General features: G+C 48.4%; 1 protein-coding gene across 1 annotated transcript in view; it reads left to right on the top strand.

Moving 5' to 3' along the window:
- MYO19 (myosin XIX) overlaps positions 1-20,435 on the top strand; it is a 42,911-nt gene that overhangs the window by 13,244 nt on the left and 9,232 nt on the right. Inside the window, 13 exon segments of the mRNA XM_017866973.1 lie at positions 8,609-8,741; positions 9,415-9,484; positions 10,048-10,150; positions 11,232-11,328; positions 11,468-11,544; positions 13,513-13,603; positions 14,051-14,222; positions 15,824-15,897; positions 17,023-17,144; positions 17,435-17,548; positions 17,809-17,985; positions 18,341-18,493; positions 19,545-19,652. Of these exon segments, the coding sequence (XP_017722462.1) occupies positions 8,609-8,741; positions 9,415-9,484; positions 10,048-10,150; positions 11,232-11,328; positions 11,468-11,544; positions 13,513-13,603; positions 14,051-14,222; positions 15,824-15,897; positions 17,023-17,144; positions 17,435-17,548; positions 17,809-17,985; positions 18,341-18,493; positions 19,545-19,652 (1,491 nt within the window).

The raw sequence follows: 20,435 nt of genomic DNA, 5'->3' as shown, positions 1-20,435 counted from the left end.
TTGTTTATTTATTTTATTTTTTTTTTTTGAGGCGGGGGCTGGCCCTGTCACCCAGGCTGGAGTGCAGGGGCAGGGTCTCAGCTCACTGCAAGCTCCGCCTCCCGGGTTCCCGCCATTTTCTTGCCTCAGCCTCCCGAGTAGCTGGGACTACAGGCGCCCGCCACCTTGCCCGGCTAGTTTTTTGTATTTTTTTAGTAGAGACGGGGTTTCACCGTATTAGCCAGGATGGTTTCGATCTCCTGACCTCGTGATCCACCCGTCTCGGCCTCCCAAAGTGCTGGGATTACAGGCTTGAGCCACTGCGCCCGGCCTTTTATTTTGTTTTGTTTTGTTTTTTTTTTTGAGACAGGGTCTCTGTCACCCAGGCTGGAGTGCGGCGGCACAATCTCAGCCCACTGCAACCTTCGCCTTCCCAGTTCCAATGATTCTCATGCCTCAGTCTCCCAAGTAGCTAGGATTATAGTTGCATAGCACCACAGCCAGCAAATTTTTTTTTTTTTTTTTGAGACAGAGTCTCGCTCTGTCGCCCAGGCTGGAGTGCAGTGGTGTGATCTTGGCTCACTATAAGCTCCGCCTCCCAGGTTCATGCCATTCTCCTGCCTCAGCCTTCTGAGTAGCTGGGACTACAGGTGCCCGCCATCACACCTGGCAAATTTTTTGTATTTTTAGTAGAAACAGGGTTTCACCGTAGTAGCCAGGATGGTCTCGATCTCCTGACCTCGTGATCCGCTCGCCTTGGCCTCCCAAAGTGCTAGGATTACAGGCGTGAGCCACCACGCCCAGTCTGCTAATTTTTATATTTTTAGTACAGACGGAGTTTCGCCATGTTGGCCAGGCTGGTCTTGAACTCCTGGCCTCAAGTGATCTTCCCGCTTCGGCTTCCTAAAGTGCTGGGTTTACAGGCATGAGCCACCACACCTAGTCACCATGGCTTTCTTTTTCTTCATTTACTGCCTTGTTTTGTTTTTATGAACCATATTCTTTTTTTTTTTTTTGAGACCGAGTCTCGCACTGTCGCCTAGGCTGGAGTGCAGTGGTGTGATCTCGGCTCAATGCAGCCTCCGCCTCCTGGTTTCAAGCAGTTCTCTGCCTCAGCCTCCTCCCGAGTAACTGGGATTATAGGTGCCTGCCACCATGCCTGGCTAATTTTTGTATTTTTAGTAGAGACAGGGTTTCACTATCTTGGCCAGGCTGGTCTTGAACTCCTGACCTCGTGATCTACCCGCCTCGGCCTCCCAAAGTGCTGGGATTACAGGCGTGAGCCATTGTGCCCGGCCAAACCATATTCTTTAGTAGTTTCCTGAACAAGGTACATGGAGGACAAATTGTTGCACATCTGAAAATGTCTCTTCTGCCTCAGATCTGATTGATATTTTGACTGGGTTTTATAATTCCAGGTTAGAAATAATTTTCTTTTCTGAATATAGAGATTTTCTTTTCTTTTTTTCCTTTTCTTTTCTTTTCTTTTCTTTTTTTTTTTGAGATAGTGTCTTGCTCTGTTGTCATGCTGGAGTGCAGTGGCACAGTCTCGGCTCACTGCAACCTCCGCCTCCCAGGTTGGAGCAATTCTCCTGCCTCAGCCTCCCGAGTACCCAGGACTACAGGCATGCACCACCACGCCCAGCTAATTTTTGTATTTTTAGTAGAGATGGGGTTTCACCATGTTGACCAGGATGATCGCAATCTCTTGACCTTGTGATGCGCCCACCCTGGCCTCCCAAAGTGCTGGGATTACAGGCGTGAGCCACTGTGCCTGGCTGAAGTTTTATTTTCATATATTGCTGTTGAGAGTCCCAGTCCGTAATGGTGATTTTTTTTTTTCCCAAAAGCTTTTAGGTATTAAAATTCACAGTGCTGTGTTGTGATATGGCCTTTCTTCATTTATTAAGCTGGGTACTTTGTGTGGGTCTTTTTTAACTTGGAAACTCAGTATTTTTGTATTATATCTAATAATTTCCTCCCCTGTTTTCTCCTTCTGGAACTTCTGTTAGGAAATTTCGTTAGTTGTCTAATATTCATATTTTTCTCACCTATCTTCCTTTCTCTTTATTATTTTGATCTTGTGGGAGATATTTGCTTCTTTACCTTCCAATTCTTCGTAACTTTGAATATTTGTTAAAAATTGTAATTCTGAGTTCTAGTTTTTTTCTAACATTTATGATATTTGTCATTTCACATAAAAGAGGCTTATGAAATAGTTAATGATCATTGAGTATCTGTTCATATTTGAAAATAAGGCATTAAGCAACTGATTAGAATCTTTGTTTATGGACAAGATTGTCAACCAGTGGGGTCTCACTGTAGGTAGCTTTTTAAACTTGTGGGACCCTGAACAGCCGTAACTTTTCCCATGAGCTTATTGGTGTGTCCAGAAAATTTTCCTCCAATCTCTGCAGCAGAGAGGTGGAAACTATAAAGAATCAAATGGAGATGATAAAAATTTAAAACATGATAAATAATTCTTTGGGCTTATCAACAAACTAGACATGCAAAAGAATGCATTAGTGAACTTGACAGTTGGTAAATAGAAATTATCCAAATTGAAAAACAAAGACAAAATTGCATCCAAGAACTGTAGTACAATATCAAATGGTCTGCCATATAATTGACCCTTGAACAATGCAGAGGTTAGGGGCACCAACTCACCACGCAGTTGAAAAATCTGCATATAGTTTAACTGCTGATTAACTACTGTTGACTGGAAACCTTACAAGTAACATTACAGTCAGTACGTATTTTGTATGTTATATGTCTTATATACTGCGTTCTTACAAAGAAATAAGCTAGAGAAGTGAAATTAAGAAAGTCATAAGGAAGAAATACATTTACCACGTAAATGAAAGTGGATCCTCATAAAGGTCTTCATCACCGTCATCTTCACTTTGAGTAGGCTGAGGAGGAAGAGGACAGTCTTGCTTGGTCTTGCTGTCTCAGAGGTGGCAGAGGTAGTGGAAGTATAATAGAAGGGGAGGCAGGAGAGATTTATTGAAAAAAGCCCACGTATAAATGGACCCATGCAGTTCAAACACGTGCTGTTCAAGGGTCAACTGTACTTGTGTTTTTTTTTGTTTGTTTGTTTGTTTGTTTTTTAAGACGGAGTCTCGCTCTGTCACCCAGGCTGGAGTGCAGTGGCCGGATCTCAGCTCCCTGCAAGCTCCGCCTCCTGGGTTTACGCCATTCTCCTGCCTCAGCCTCCCAAGTAGCTGGGACTACAGTCGCCCGCCACCACGCCCGGCTAGTTTTTTGTTTTTTGTTTTTTTTTTTTTTTTTGAGATGGGGCTGGAGTGCAGTGGCCGGATCTCAGCTCACTGCAAGCTCCGCCTCAGCCTCTGGAGCAGCTGGGACTACAGGCGCCCGCCATCTCGCCCGGCTAGTTTTTTGTATTTTAGTAGAGACGGGGTTTCACCATGTTAGCCAGGATGGTCTCGATCTCCTGACCTCGTGATCCGCCCATCTCGGCCTCCCAAAGTGCTGGGATTACAGGCTTGAGCCACCGCACCCGGCCTGGGTCAACTGTACTTGTAATTGGTGTCCTAGGAGTAGAGAGAGGACATAGGTCAAAAGTAATATTTTTACAAAATTAACCAAAAATGCAAGCACAGATCCAAGAAGCTCAAAAAATATTAAGTAGAATGAATACAAAGAAAACACATTTAGGCACATTATGGTCAAAGTGCTGAAAACTAAATATAAGAAAAAAATCTTAAGGACTGGGTGCAGTGGCTCACGCCTGTAATCTGAGTACTTTGGGAGGCTGAGGCAGGTGGATCATTTGAGGTCAGGAGTTTGAGACCAGTCTGGGCAACATGGTGAAATCCCGTCTCTATTAAAAATACAAAAAATTAGCCAGGCATGGTGGTAGGTGCCTGTAATCCCAGCTACTTGGGAGCTGAAGCAGGAGAATTGCTTGAACCCAGGAGGAGGAAGTTGTAGTGAGCCAAGATCGTGCCGCTGTACTCCAGCTTGGGTGACAGAGTGAAACTCTGTCACAAAAAAAAGGAAAAAAAAATCTTAAAGGAAGCCAGGAAAATAAATATTACATAAAAAGGAACAAAGATAAGAATGACAATAGGAATCTTGACAAAAACTGCAAAGCCCGCAGATAATAGTGACACCTTTAAAGTGCTAAAAGAAAAGAAAAATCTGTCAACCTAGAATTCTGTTGCAAAAGTATTTTTCAACAATGAAACTGAAATAAAGACTTTTCAGACAAATAGAAGTTGAGGGAATTCATTGTGTGCAGACTGCACTGCAAGAAATGATAAAGGAAATTCTTTAGTCCAAAATAATATGAAAACCAGATAAATATTTGGATCTACACAAAGGGGTACGTTTTAGCATCACAGATGTTATATCTTTTATTTTATTTTGTCTTTTAGAAGATAATCACTCTAAGGCAAAAATGGTAACAATGCTTATATGATAAAATGGAATCATTAAAATGCTGAATTTAATCAAAGGCAGTGAAAGAAAAAAGGGAACTAAGATCACATGGAACAATTTAAAGAACAAGATGGTAGATTTAAACCCAGGCATAGTGACAATTACGATAAATATAAGTGGTCTACTCGTGGATAAGTTCAAACTAAATGGATGGAAAAAAATATAACATCCTAACACACATAAAGGAAAGCTGAAGTGGTTACATTAATATGGAACAACGATTTTAGAACAAGCAATATTACTAAGGATAAGATGAGACATTTCATAATGATAAATTCATCAAGAAAACAGTTCTAAACAGGTGTGTACCTAATTACAGTTTCAAAATACATGAAGTAAAATCTGCTATCATTGAAAGGAAAAATACGTAAAATCAAAACTACATTTTGAGGCCAGGCACAATGGTTCACGCCTGTAATCCCAGCACTTTGGGAGGCCAAGGCTGGTGGATTGCTTAAGTTTTAGACCAGCCTGGTAAATGTGGGGAAAACCCATCTTTACAAAAAAAATACAAAAATTAGCCAAGCATGGTGGCTTGTGCCTGTAGTCCCAGTTTACTCACACAGGGCAAGTGAGACTCCCTCAAAAAAAAAAAAAAAAAAAAAAAAAAAAAAAATTAAAATGACACAAACTACGTTCCTTGACCTGAATAGAATTGAACTAGAAATAAATAACAAAGACACCTAGAAAGTCCTAAAACATTGGGAAATTAAACAACACACTTCTAAATATCCTATGGGTCAAAGATAAAATCACAATGATACTATAAAGAAAAAAAAGGTGTATATATATATATCTATATATCGATATATCACTATGCCTGGGTTTAAATCTACCATCTTGTTATTTTTTATTTTTATTTAAAAAAAATTTTTTTTATTTTTTATTTTTTATTTTTTTGAGACAAGAGTCTCGCTCTGTCCCCCAGGCCAGAGTGCAGTGGCGTGATCTCGGCTCACCGCAAGCTCCACCTCCCAGGTTCATGCTATTCTCCTGCCTCAGCCTCCCAAATAGCTGGGACTGCTACCTACTCGTGCCCGCCACCACGCCCAGCTAATTTTTGTATTTTTAGTAGAAACGGGGTTTCATCGTGTTAGCCAGGATGGTCTCTATCTCCTGACCTCGTGATCCGCCTGCCTCGGCCTCCCAAAGTGCTGGGATTACAGGCGTGAGCCACCGCGCCCGGCCCATCTTGTTATTTTTTAAATTGTTCCATGTGATCTTAGTTCCTTTTTATTTATTGCCTTTGATTAGATTCAGCGTTTAAATGATGCCATGCTATCATATAAACATTGTTACCATTTTTGCCTTACAGTGATTATCTTCTAAAGAGACAGAGACAGATACATATATATCTCTCTCTTTTTTTTTTTTTTTTTTTCCTGAGATGGAATCTCACTCTGGCCCAGGCTGGAGTGTGGTGGTGTGATCTCGGCTCACTGCAACCTCCGCCTCCTGGGTTCAAGTGATTCTCCTGCCTCAGTCTTCCGAGTATCTGAGATTACAAATGCCTGCTACCACACCTAGCTAATTTTTGTATTTTTAGTAGGGAGACTATGTATTTTTAGTAGAGACGTTATAGTTTCACTGTGGTGGCCAGGCTGGTCTCAAACTCCTGGCCTCAAGTGATCTGCCACCTCGGCCTCCCAAATTGCTGGAATTGCAGGCGTGAGCCACTGCGTCCAGCCTTTTCTGTAATTTCATTACCAAGTTGATATTAGAAAATATTTTGAACTAATAAAGCACAACATCTTCATTACCTTTTTTTTTTTTTCTTTTTTTGAGACAGTTTCGCTGTTGTTGCCTAGGCCGGAGTGCAACGGTGCGAGCTCAGCTCACTGCAACCTCTGTCTCCCAGGTTCAAGCTATTCTCCTGCATCAGTCTCCCTAGTAGCTGGAATTACAGGTGATGCCATGACACCCAGCTAATTTTTGTATTTTTAGTAGAGGCAGGGTTTTCACCATGTTGGTCAAGGCTGGTTTTGAACTCCTGACCTCAGGCAATCCACCTGCCTCAGCCTCCCAAAGTGCTGGGATTACAGGCGTGAGCCATTGCACCTGGCCTCATTACCTTATTTAACCTTAATTACCTCCCAAAGATCCCATCTCCAAATGCAGTCACATTAGGAGTGAGGGCTTCAAAATATGAATTTGAGGGGAACACAATTCAGTCTGTGGCACACCTTAAGAAGCTAGAGGAAAACAAAATAAAGTATGCATAAGAAGGGAAAAAGTGAAGGTGAATAAAATAGAAAAAAATGTAATGAAATAAAAGACTTTTCTCTGAAAAGATAAATAAAATGATAACTCTCCCTGGGTGCGGTGGCTCACACCTGTAATCCCAACACTTTAGGAGGCCAAGGCGGGTGGATCACCTGAAGTCAGAAGTTAGAGACCAGCCTGACTAACGTGGTGAAAGCCTGTCTCTACTAAAAATACAAAAATTAGCTGGGTGTGGTCATGAGCACTTGTAATCCCAGCTCCTCAGGAGGCTGAGGCAGGAGAATCACTTGAACCCAGGAAGGAGAGGTTGCAGTGAGCTGAGATCATGCCACTGCACTCCAGCCTGGCAACAGAGCAAGACTTTGTCTCAAAAAGAAAAAAAAAAATGGTAACTCTCCAGTCAGACTTATAAAAAGAGAAAAAAGATGTAAATCAGCTATATCAGGAATGAAAGAGTAGACATCACTACAGATCTTACAGTAATGTTTTTAATAACTTTATGTCAAGAAATTACACGATTTAGATGAAATGGAGAAATAGTTTGAAAACAAAATGCTGAAGATCACATAAGAAGAAAAGAACCTGAATAGCCCCTATTTCTGAAAGAAATTGAAGTCATAGTTAAAAGCCTTCCCACAGAGAAAACTCTTGGCCCTGGTGGCTTCACTTGTGAATTCTACCAAACATTTAAGGAAGAAATGTTAGCAGTTCTACATAAATTCTTTCAGAAGATAGAAACATCCCTGATCCCAAAGAAAAATCTAAAGAATCTGCACAGTAAGTTGCCACCTTACTACAACTAAAAAGTTGTAGAGCATTTAGTGAGGTGATAGGATGCAAGGTCAATATGTAAAGATTAAGTGTATTTCTATGTCTTAGCCACAAACAATTAGAAGTTAAAATGAAAGTATACCTCACTTCAGCTGATTAAGAATAAAAGAGTATGAATTTTTTTTTTTTTTTTTTGAGACGGAGTCTCGCTCTGTGGCCCAGGCTGGAGTGCAGTGGTGTGATCTCGGCTCACTGCAGGCTCCGCCTCCTGGGCTCACACCATTCTCCTGCCTCAGCCTACAGGCACCTGCCACCACGCCCGGCTAATTTTTTTGCATTTTTAGTAGAGACGGGGTCTCACCGTATTAACCAAGATGGTCTCGATCTCCTGATCTTGTGATCCACCCGCCTCGGCCTCCCAAAGTGCTGGGATTACAGGCGTGAGCCACTGTGCCCGGCCGAGAGTATGAATTTTAAAATTAGAATACTTGGGGCCAGGTGCAGTGGCTCACGCCTGTAATCCCAACACTTTGGGAGGCTGAGGTGGGCGGATTATGAGGTCAGGAGCTCGAGACCAGCCTGGCCAACATGGTGAAACCCCGTCTCTACTAAAGATACAAAAAATTAGCCAGGTGTGGTGGCGCATACCTATAATCCCAGCTGCTCAGGAGCCTGAGGCAGGAGAATCACTTGAACTCAGGAGGCAGAGGTTACAGTAAGCCGAGATTGTGCCATTGCACTCCAGCCTGGGAGACAGGCCGAGACTCTGTCTCAAAAAAAAAAAAAATTAGACTGCTTGAGTATAAATTGGAGCCCTGTCATTGAGTAGATACATGATCTTTAATAAATTTTTAAATTTCTGTGCTTTGGTTTCATCATTTTATAAACAATTGTATAATCACACCTTTGCAGAGTTTGCAAAAACACATACACAGAAAGCCTCGATAGCTCAGTGTCTGTCACAGAGCTGGGAGAAACAGATGTATACCCCCATTTTACAAACACAGGTAGAGGAAGTGCTTTGCCTGAGGCCAGGGTTGAATTCTGCCTTCACCCATTTAGTCAGCAACACACTGGTGGAGAAGAAAGCTCTGGTGGGCACTGTTTTCAGGCAGGCTCAGAAGTGGGCAGGAACCTAGACACAGCTCCCACAGGGCTGTTTCTGCCACAGACATGGACGTCTCGCTGCCTAATGAAGTTCTATGCTGTGGTGGCCCCATCACCCGCATCTTGGGAGACCCACAAGATTGCAGAGAGGATAGAACAGAGGATCCTGAACTCCAACCCTGTCATGGAGGCTTTTGGTGAGCTCGGGGTCCTTTGCACAGTATCTCAGTCCCATTTCCTCTGGGGTTTTCCACCTTCCGGGAAGAGGGGCAGTGCTTTGAGACCCTCTCTTGGGTGGGGTTGGAGGATGAGTGTATCCTTCACTGCCTCAGATCCCCAGCCTACTCCCTGGTACTCCTCGGCATCATTCTAACAGAGGTGATGTCGTTCAGTCCTCTTCCTCGCTCCAGCCTAGGCACACATAACAGTCGTACTGGAGAAGACCTGGTGGCTTAGCTCGTGCAAATTCTATCTATCCAGTTTCCTCATGGTTCAAAGAAGGGCACTTGTCGTGGGATACAAGGCGATTAGTGTTTGTGTTGGCACTGGAACCCAGATTGCCTTCCTATGTAAAGTCAATAGTGACAGCTGATTGTTTTTGACCTTTCCCTTTAACGAAGACAGTCCCTGACTGCCTAGGCGTGCTCATTCCAATTTCTTGCCAGGAAGTTCTTCTGACTCCCCTGAATCCCACTTGCTAAAGCATGAGGGCCCATTTTCTAGTGCTGTCCCCTATGACATGAAAACCAACAAAGGGGCCTTTAGGTGACTTGAGCACAGGAACGTGACCTCCAGAGACCTGCAGCCACTTTGGCTTATGAGGACTCTGCAAACCCAGAGGAGTGAAATAAACATTGGTGTGATCTGTAGGGAATGCATGTACGCTGAGGAATAACAACAGCAGTCGCTTTGGAAAGTTCATCCAGCTCCAGCTGAACAGGTAATAGCTGCTGTCGCCCTGGCTAGTGGGAGGATGGGATTGAGGAGGTTGAAAGTGGCTAGGGTGGTATCTGGCCTGGGCCACCCCTATGGGCAAAAACCCTGCTCCTCCAGGTGATTGCCCTTTACCTCAGGTGTGAGCTCTGAGGGTGATCTTTGTACCTGGAGAACTATAGCTCCTTTCCCTCTAGGGTACCCTGGGGCAGTGTGCTTATTCAGGCCTGGGTTCCTCCTGGCTTCTACTCTTGCTCAGAGACTTCTAGCTAAATTGCCACCTCTTTGGACCATATGCCTGAGCTTGAAGCTGGGACTTCGACTCCTGTCTTGGGGTAGAGCAAAGTGATGTGCAGAGACCTTGGCCCTGCCCACCTGAGCTTGATGCAGGGGAATATTCCAGGACACCCAAGGATATTCTGAGTGGTCCCCACCCCTCAATGCCCATTGGCTAAGTGAAGAGCTTGGAGGGGAGTTGCCAGGTGGCAGGCAATCTGGCACACCCAAATTGCCAGACATGGCTATGGAATAAATGGGCAGCTAATGAGCTCTGGCCTGTGTGTGCCCCAGGGCTCAGCAGATGACTGGAGCCGCAGTCCAGACCTACCTCCTAGAGAAAACTCGAGTGGCCTGCCAGGCTTCCAGTGAGAGGAACTTCCACATCTTCTATCAGGTTTGTGCAAAGTGGAGCCCACAGCCCCCCAGATGCAGGGCAGGGATGGGTCTGTGTCTTTCAACCCCCCACCCCCCAGAGTTCTCCATGCCTAGCTCCTTCACCTAGCTTTTGATGGAGCCACCACTTTCTTTTTTTTTTTTTTTTTTTTTTTGTTGTTGTTGTTGTTGTTGTTGTTGTTGAGACGGAGTCTCGCTCTGTCGCCCAGGCTGGAGTGCAGTGGCCGGATCTCAGCTCACTGCAAGCTCCGCCTCCCGGGTTTACGCCATTCTCCTGCCTCAGCCTCCCGAGTAGCTGGGACTACAGGCGTCCGCCACCTCGCCCGGCTAGTTTTTTTTTTTTTTTTTTTTTTTTTTTTAGTAGAGACGGGGTTTCACCGTGTTAGCCAGGATGGTCTCGATCTCCTGACCTCGTGATCCGCCTGTCTCGGCCTCCCAAAGTGCTGGGATTACAGGCTTGAGCCACCGCGCCCGGCCTGGAGCCACCACTTTCTTCTGCAGACTTTATGTGCAACATTTCTGCCTCACACTGTGCCTTGACTCCCAGCACAGTTGTGGCCTGGGGGCATGTTTTACCTCTCCATCAGACCAGAAGGTCCTTGAGGCCGGGACTGCATCTCTAGGGTGGAAGCTGTGTCACCCTTATCATTCTAAGGGCTCTCCTACAATGGCATCTGTCTCTAACAGAATAAGGGCTTCCCTAGAGTTGTGCCTTTTCCATCAGACTGGGAGTCCTGCAAGGCATGGATAAGATGTCTCCCTTACTCTCAGAATCGGAGCATGCTTAGGTGATAAGTATGCCTCCCGAGTCAAGACAAGGGGCTCCCTGGGCAGGAAGTGTCCTTTCTTCATCAGACTGCAGGTTTCCCCAGAGCAGGGTTTTTTTGCATCAGGTTGGAGACATCTAGGACTATGTTGACAGCATCTTTTGCCCCCGTACCTGCCCTGGGCTCTCTGCAGGGACCTCTGAGCCTTGTGATGTTGCTACCATCTCTCACTCCTCTCATCCCAATCCCATGCTTATGCAGGTCTGGGCTTTTCTCAGACCCTCTACCCAGCCTCCCACCTACCCTTCTCCACAGATTTGCAAAGGAGCCAGTGAGGACGAGAGACTCCAGTGGCACCTCCCTGAGGGAGCTGCCTTCTCCTGGCTGCCCAACCCAGAGAGGAGCTTAGAAGGTAAGAGGAGCCCCATCCAGCACCTTGCGCTGGCCCAGCATCACCCACCCACTCTCTACAGAGCCTGCCTCCCTCACATCTTGCTGCTGCTGCTGACCTCTGGCCCTGACAGTGGGCTGTGACTTGGATTCTTTTTCAGAGGATTGTTTTGAGGTGACCAGAGAGGCTATGCTCCATTTGGGCATTGACACCCCTACCCAGAACAACATCTTTAAGGTCAGAAGAAAAGCCGTGCCATTTATGTTTGGGAGAGATGATGGGCAGCCCCTTTCATAGAGCCGTTCCCTGGACTTGGAGTTGGTCTTTCCCTGAGCATCTAGGACTTTGGGCCCCTCTGTGCTACCTCCAAGGAATCAGCCACCTCTCTGTTCTGCTGAGGCTGGAGACCAGGTGGTGGGGTGGCCGGGTAATAAGGAACAGTGATGCGTACACAGTGCTAAGAGTACAGAATGCAGTAAGTGATCCATGGGGGCAGAGAGCAAGGTCCTGGATCATCAGAAGAGAGAACTAGTGCTACCGCTCACTTGTCTAGTACATTAAAACTTACAAGTCATGTTCACACCTCTCTGCTCACTTAGTTTTTTCAACAGTCCTCTGTGTGTGTTTATTTCCCTTTATGCCTGAGAAAACCAGAGAGGTAAAGTGATGTGCCCAAGGTCAGATACCACTAAGTGGTGATACAGAGTACCAGACATAGTAATTCCAAATTCCCACTCTCTCTGTCTTCCCCCTACCTGTGCCCCATCGTCCTCTGGTACATGAGACTGACCCAGGTGAGCTGGGCTCCTCTCAGCCGCACTAAGGGGGCCTCCCTTCTGTCTTTGCTGACAGAGCTGACTGCTTCCTCTGATCTTCCTCACCCTCTAGAGCAGCAGGAGGGAATAGATAGCATGGGCTGGCAGTCGAGACAGGGATGCTACTGCAGGGAGGTAGCAATGCAGTGGAAAGTGACCCTTACCTGCAGATGGGGGCTGCTCAGACACTGCAAGGTAAGAGCTTCACAGAAGGACAGCACCTGGGGACAAGCCCAGGATAAGTGGACAACACTGGCAGTCGGAGCAGGAGTGCTTTGGGGGTGGCATGACCCTCTGCTATAGCCCTTCTGCCTGGTGGACATGGCAGTCTTCTGGAGCAAGTTGTGGCTGGAAGACCAGTAGCACACGGAGGAGACCTGCCTGGGACCATACAGGAATGGTGGGTAGGGTCCCTGCGTCAGGTCTGAGGTTGGTTTTTTGTTGTTGTTGTTTTGAGATGGAGTTTCGCTCTTGTTGCCCAGGCTGGAGTGCAGTGGCACAATCTCAGCTCATTGCAACCTCCTCCTCCCAGGTTCGAGTGATTCTCCTACCTCAGCCTCCAAAGTAGCTGGGATTACAGGCATGTGCCACCACACCCAGCTAATCTTGTGTGTGTGTGTGTGTGTGTGTGTGTGTGTGTGTGTGTGTGTGTGTATTTTTAGTAGAGATGGGGGTTCACCATATTGGCCAGGCTGGTCTTAAACTTCTGACTTCAAGTGATCCACCTGCTTCAGCCTCCCAAAGTGCTGGGATTACAAGCATGAGCCACAATGCCCAGCTGGGTCTGAGGGTTTTGAAGTTGCTGGGCATTGGCGGGGTGAGGGGAGCTTCTGTCTATAGCCCCTGGGGTCTTGTCTGTCTGGAACGCTGAGTGCAAAGGCAAAGGGGCACCCATCACACACAGACTGAGGTCACAGTTATTCCAGCAGGCTGGGCTCTCAGAATCCTGGCAGTGGGAAAGGGCTCAAGGAAGCAGAAACAAGCCTCCAGCAGGCACACAGAAGCAGCCCTGCCCCCAGCCACCAGTCTATTCCTAGAAAGCAGGGGGCAGAGAGGTAGAGGGTGGGCAGGCATGGGGGCCCACGGGCTGCCCCAGGAGACATCTGAAGTCAGCCTGGATTCTCATCCCGCCTTTCCCCTCAGGAAGCATGTGTCCTCAGTCTCATCTCTATCACAGGCAGTGGCATAGCACATACCTTACAGGTTGTTGAAAAGATGCAATGAGGCAATGCATGTAACTTGCATACAATTGTGCCTGGCAGAGATGGGCACACGGGCCATGATCGGGTGCTGCCCTTCTGCTGTGATTGTACTCAGCAGAATGGCTCTTCCCAGAGTAGGCCCAGCTCACGCCCTCTCCTGCTCCCATCCATCCTTTTCTTCCCCCTAGGTCCTAGCTGGACTGCTGCACCTTGGCAATATCCAGTTTGCTGCCTCCGAGGATGAAGCCCAGCCCTGCCAGCCAATGGATGATGCCAAGTGTGAGGGGCAGGGGTGTGGGATAGGGCAGGCCCTTTCTGGAAGGTCGCCAGCATTGCTGGGGTTGGGTGCAAGGCCGGATGGTAAAAATTGGAATCTGATGCCCTTGCTTAAGCCACCCACTGTAGGGCCTGGCCCTGGATCATTTATTCCTCACCCTGTCTGGTGAGGCAGACAGTATCGTCCCCCTCTTAAAGATAAGAAAATGGGTCAGAGGTTTGTAAAGTGATTTGTCCCGTACGCGGCAGCATGACTAGTACATGGAAGTGCTGGGTTTGAGTTCTGACTGCCGCTTATGGAGTCCTTTGGTGAGTCACTTCACTGATCAGAACTTAGGTTTCTTCTGTCCAGTTGGGCAAGTCATGATCCCCACTGTGATGACTTCACAGTGCCTCATGAAGAGGACTGGATGGAGAGTGATTTGCCTAAAGAGGATTCGCCCCTCCCAGGCTCTGTCAGGACGGCAGCATTGCTGCTGGGGCTCCCAGAGGACGTGCTGCTGGAGACGGTGCAGATTAGAACCATCAGGGCAGGAAGGCAGCAGCAGGTGTTCCGGAAGCCCTGCCCCCAAACCGAGTGTGACACCCGCAGAGACTGCCTGGCCAAACTGATCTACTCACGGTGAGCAGTTACTCTGGCCCCTGCCCTCCCAACAGGTGCTTTTCCTGTCCGGAGTTGGGCCAGACAACATCAGGCAATAGGCACAGGCCCAGGGTGGGGGATAAGACAGACTGGTTCCTCTCCCTGCTCCTCAAACCCCTGGACACAGCAGGGCACGGCTCCCAGGTATTCCCCAAGCAGCACCTGTGGCCTCTTTCTGAGTGGGGAAGTTGCTACATTCCTGACCAGGATTCAGCTCATTATTAAAGTTCAGGAGCCTGCTTTACCCTCAGCAAGGTGAAGAAAGCCTCAGCTCTCTGCTGGCAAAGCAGGCCCCAAAGGTGATTTAGAACTTTCGCAGTTCCAGCTTCAGATCCTTGGATGAATGGGCCTCTCTGTCTCTCCCTGTGCCCTTGTACATCACCTAGGAGTTTGATAGATTGTGGTAAAGCCAGAAGCTCATCCCACAGCATGTAGCACAGTGGTGGAGGTGGGGTCCTGTCCTTTTCTGGTAGGTTACATGGGTACCTCCACCCTCTGTCCATGTGGTTAAGGATGATTTCTCACTTTGAGTTCTGAGATTCTTCAGCAGGCCTTCTAAGGGCTTCAGGGGCCTATAATCCTCTGAGATGAGCCAAAATGGGTATATGTGTGTGCATATACACATGAGACCTTGGGCACCTTTCTGAGGAGAGGGTCCCCTGCTTTCATAAATGCCACAAAGAGCCAAGAGCCTGAGAAGCTCTGCTGGGGGAACAAGATCGTCTGAGTTGAAAATGGCCCAGGGCACCTGGGGCCAGATTAAATCCATTTCAGCAAGAGACTAGTTACCACTGCCTGAAAGCCAATTTCAGGTCACAATTTGAGGTCAAAGACTTTTAAAGCCTTTGCCTACAAGTCACTACAAGATGAGCAGATAAAGTGTGATGAACACAGAGTGAGCTTCTGACCACAGGACGTTTGCACAGCCCCTGTTGCAAAAAGAGCCAGTTTATTTACTGAAGTGAAAAAAGTTGCAGAGCAATTACTTTAAGTAAAATTGTGAGGAAGAAACCCCTGTATAGTGTTGTACGTGTGAGTATCTTGTGTGGTAGCCTCATCTTCTCTGGGCTGGGGCCGGTTCTAGAGTGGAGGATGCCATTGTTGACCTCAGGACTGGGGGCCCACTTGTGCAGAACTGCGTTGGGGGCTATGGCGGGGCCTTGAGCTCTGGGCTCCACAGGTAGAGTTTTGCAGGGGTGTTCAATGAACTCAGTTATTTACAAACCACACCCAGGCCCATCTGCCCCTTCCCAAGACACTAACTGGGTCTCGAACCATGTGACTGACGTAGACCCATTCCCTGCCCAGCCTAGGAGTTGAGCTTGTCCTGTGCTCAATCTTCCCGGAAGGACATGCCAGGTTTGTGTGTACCTGGGAACATGCATGCCCATAGCCTTCATCTGTAGTAGGTCAAGACGTGATGGGCTGGAAGCAAGAGGAGAAGATTTGGCCTCTGACCTATCAGGCGCAGAATACAAGGGCCCTCCAGGTTGTAGCACCCTGACTGGGGGAGCAATTTTACCACCCCTTTGACTCAGCCAGACCCTCTCTCACCAGAGTCCACTCTCTTCCCCCAACAGGCTGTTTGACTGGCTGGTATCAGTGATCAACAGCAGCATCTGTGCAGACACCGACTCATGGACCACTTTCATAGGTAGCAAGGGCTCACTGTGCTGGGAGCACTCCAGAAAAAGAGCAATAAAGCTCTGGATGGAGAGGCAGGAGCGCTGGATCCACTGTGTGACTCTGGGCAGCTCCTTTCCCTTTTTTGTACCCGTGTCTCCTCTTGCATCTGCCTGCCAGCATAGGGCAAGATCTCTGCTCTCCTGCACCTGCATCTGAGCAGTTCATAACTCTCCAGACAGGCTCAACAGTGCCTTGTCTGAAAGAGCCCTTTTTCTCCCCAGAGACCCAGTTCTAATTGCAGGAGAGTAGTGGGGGATGGAGGAAAGAGCTGAATTAGAGGGACTTTGGAGGCTGGCACAGTGGCTCACATCTGTAATCCCAACATTTTGGGAGGCCAAAGTAGGAGGATCACTGGAGGCCAGAAGGGAGACCAGCCTGGGCAATATAGCAAGACCCCATCTCAGAAAAGTTAGCCAGGCATGGTGCTACATGCCTGTAGTCCCAGCTACTCGGGAGACCGAGGTGGGAGGATCACTTTAGCCTAAGAGTTTAAGGCTTCTGTGAGCTATGATGACACCACTACACTCCAGCCTGGGCAACAGAGCAAGACCCTATCTCAGGGGGAAAAAAAAAGAAGGGACTTGGAGGACATGACTGAGGGAGGTCAACACGGTTATAACTCTAGGTGGGACAGTCAGTTATAGGAGGAAATAAAGCTTAAAGGTACCAGTGCAGTTTGCTCATGGAATGGTGGAATTCTAGGCACCAAATTGGCTGGTGAGATCAATGCCTTCCAAACTAGATTTAACACAAAATGTTGCCTGGAACCTGGTTTCCTCACAGGAGGTGCCTATCAGAACCAGAGAATTCAGACTCAAAAATGGGCCCAATGCTCTGGGCTGTCTTCACACTTCATTTGGGTTTCCTGCCTGCTCTGAGTTCTACAGGGGAATGGGGTGGAGATGGGAGCCACCTTGGGTAGAGCGTGGGGAAGGTATGTTCTGCCCACCACGGGTGTCATGCTCACTCAGCCTCATGCCCAGGCTGCCAAGTATAAGGCATTGGCAGGGACCCAGGCACCCTGGATTCCTTGGTCCCCTATCCCCCATCTGCTCCTTGCAGTAGCCCCATGGGTTCTCTGCCATCCTCCCAGGCCTGCTGGATGTGTATGGATTTGAGTCATTTCCTGACAACAGTCTAGAACAGCTGTGCATCAACTACGCCAATGAGAAGCTGCAGCAGCACTTTGTGGCTCACTATCTAAGGGCCCAGCAGGTGAGGGATGGGGTGAGCAGGGGGCAGGTCCTTATTTTGGATCCTCAATCCCTTCCTGACCTTCCAGTCCCAGTCCAGGTTCTGATTAGAAGCCTTTTGTTCCTCCTTATTTTATTTTTAACTGATAAATAATAATTGCACATATGGAGTACAATGTAATGTTTTGATATACTTTTGTTTATTTGATGCTGTTCTGGAATATGCTGTGGTACCGAGGCCAGCCGTGGGTGGCTCGTCAGGACATCAGACCACAGCTGCCTTCTCCCACCCCATCCCACCTTGTTCTTTAGGAGGAATATGCAGTTGAGGGCCTGGAGTGGTCATTCGTCAACTACCAGGACAACCAGGCCTGTTTGGATCTCATTGAGGGGAGCCCCATCAGCATCTGCTCCCTCATAAATGAGGTGGGGAGGTCAGCTAATGAGCCAAGCACCAGAGTTGGCCTTTGGGTTTTCTGAAGCCTTCGTGATTATCCTGTTTCCTCTCTGTGCCTCTCTCCTCCCAGTTTGCCAAATAGATTTGCTAACTGCTATATTTCCTCCCTGTTAGGGACACTATGATGCCTGTGTGATGTCTGCTGTCATGGGGGCCACAGGGTGGGGACAGTGAGGGTTGTGGTGAGACACTGTCGTTTTGGTGGCTGACCCCCGTTCCCATCCCACAGGAATGCCGCCTCAATCGACCAAGCAGCGCAGCCCAGCTCCAGACACGCATTGAGACTGCCCTGGCAGGTAGCCCCTGCCTGGGCCACAATAAGCTCAGCCGGGAGCCCAGCTTCATTGTGGTGCATTACGCGGGGCCTGTGCGGTACCACACAGCAGGCCTGGTGGAGAAAAACAAGGTGCGGGCTGGGCCGTGCCCTGTGGGGCCTGCGAGAAACGAGATGCTGGGTCTTTGCTATGCAGACGTAGTAGTTTCCCGTCATGAGTCCTTTCTCTCCTGAACCTCCTCCCAGAATCCAGAATCACCATCTTGGGCCCACCTGCCTGAGGTCTCCACTAATCAAGCATGACCTGCCTGGAGATCACCCTTGTTAGACTGGGTCTCCAGGTCTCTGGTCGTCCCGGGGACCTTCTCTTGGACTTGGGCCCTGTCTTACCTGGAAGCCCTGTCATCTGCGGCTTGGGTGGGCAGTGGATGGTTCTGGGCAGAAGCTCCACCTGTCCTCACCTGCTGCTCTTGCCATTTCTCAACAGGACCCTGTCCCACCTGAGCTGACCAGTCTCCTGCAGCAATCCCAGGACTCCCTGCTCATGGGGCTATTTCCTACTAACCCCAAAGAGAAGACCCAGGAGGAACCCTCTGGCCAGAGCAGGGCCCCTGTGTTGACCGTGGTATCCAAGTTCAAGGTGGGTCTAATGTGCTGATGGGAGGTGCTTGCTTCACTCTGCAGTCTCACGAATATTTATTGAGCACCTGCCAGGATCGGTACTGTTTGCTGGGGAGCAGTGGCAAGTCAAGTAGATGTGGTCCCAGTCCCCTGGAGTTTATACTTCAGTGTGGAAAACAGAAACAGTAGACAAATAGGCTATCAGGTATATGATGGGAAGCCTAGGGGCCTATGGGGGCACTATGCAGCCTCTCACCCACTGCCAGTGGGGTGCTCATGGGCAGAGGATCAGCTACATGAACTTCTTTGACCTGGCTCATCCCCAGCTATCTAGCTTCCTGCTCTAACCCTACCCTCGCTCACTTCTCTCACATTGTCTACTTTCTACCGCTCCTCAGCCCTTGCATGTACCACCCCACCTTCCTGGGATACTCTTGACCACTGCCCCATCAGCTCCACCTCACTCCCATCCTCCATGCTCCTTTTCCTAGTTTAGTCCTTCTCATCCTTCAGACTTTAGCTCTATCACCACCTCCTTGAGGGGGCACACAGAAAACCAGGTTTGATTAGCACCTTCCTACCCAGCCTCAGACACACCCCCAAGGGTGTTCATCCAACATGTGTGGCCCATTGGACTGAGCTCTGACATGGCAGCAGGCAGCCTGTGGCACAGCCTGCAGCACACAGGATGAGCTGAATGATAACAGTTGTTGCTGAATGAATGGCAGGGAGTTTTGAGATCATTCTTTCCTAAGAAGATTGCTCTGGGGAGAAGCGGGGCAGGGAAGGAGGAGGAGATTGGATTCAGGGAGACCAGTCAGGGAGGGTCACAGGTTTAGAAGGGTCCCTGAAGACAGAGGTGAGGAGCATGGGAAGTCGGGAGAGGAATGTGCTCTGAGCCGGCTCATTGAGAGCCTGCAACAGTCATCCCTGCACAGGAGATTCCTGGTCTCAGGATCCTGGAAGTTCCAGGCCCTCTGGAGGCATTTGATGTAGTTACTAACCAGAGCCCAGCTGATGGCCCTGGGCAGCCCCTCTCCTTGCCTAACCCCATGGTCTCTCATCTGCAGGCCTCACTGGAGCAGCTTCTGCAGGTCCTACACAGCACCACGCCCCACTACATTCGCTGCATCAAGCCCAACAGCCAGGGTCAGGCACAGACCTTCCTCCAAGAGGAGGTAATTAACACCGGGCCAAAGCTGCTTTGCACCAAGCCCCATCTGGCCAAGGCCCTGGAGAGATGAAGGGCAGGACATCTGCTCCAAATGGAGTGAACAAAGGTGGTCTCTCCAGCCAGGCCTGACATGAGAGAGGACCCATCTCCCTTGCTGTGGCAGGGCAAGCATGTATGGTTGTGTAGTCTGTACATGGTAGCCTAGCCAGGAGGTAAGTTCCAGTGCATCTTGTTCTTTGAGCCTTGTACCCTGATGAGAGACTGAAGCTGCGCAGAGGAATGGGTGTCTCTTGTGATAAGCTGAAAGTCTGCATCACCATGCAGTCCCCTTACAGTGCAGCTGTTTCTCACTGGAGGTATTGTTTTTTTTTTTTTTTTTTTTTTTTTTTTTTTTGAGACGGAGCCTCACTCTGTCACCCAGGCTGGAGTGCAGTGGTACAATCTCAGCTCACTGCAACTTCCACCTCCCGAGTTCAAGTGATTCTCCTGCCTCAGTCTCCCAAATAGCTGGGATTACAGGTGCACACCACCACACCCAGCTAAATTTTGTCTTTTTAGTAGAGATGGGGTTTCGCCATGTTAGCCAGGCTGGTCTCGAACTCCTGACCTCAGGTCATCTGCCCGCCTCAGCCTCCCAGAGTGCTAGGATTACAGGCATGAGCCACTGCACTCAGCCGGTATCATTTTTTTCTAATCTAACAAAAGCATTCTAGCCAGCAACTGCCCTTTTCTTGGGGTTCCAGGTTCTGAGGGATGTGGATAAGGGGTGAATGCTGGACACTGCTGA

The sequence above is a fragment of the Rhinopithecus bieti genome, unplaced genomic scaffold, assembly GCF_001698545.2.
Source record: "Rhinopithecus bieti isolate Rb0 unplaced genomic scaffold, ASM169854v2 scaffold_1853, whole genome shotgun sequence".
NCBI classification, from domain to species: Eukaryota; Metazoa; Chordata; class Mammalia; order Primates; family Cercopithecidae; genus Rhinopithecus; species Rhinopithecus bieti.
This window is presented reverse-complemented; position numbering and strand designations above follow the sequence as displayed.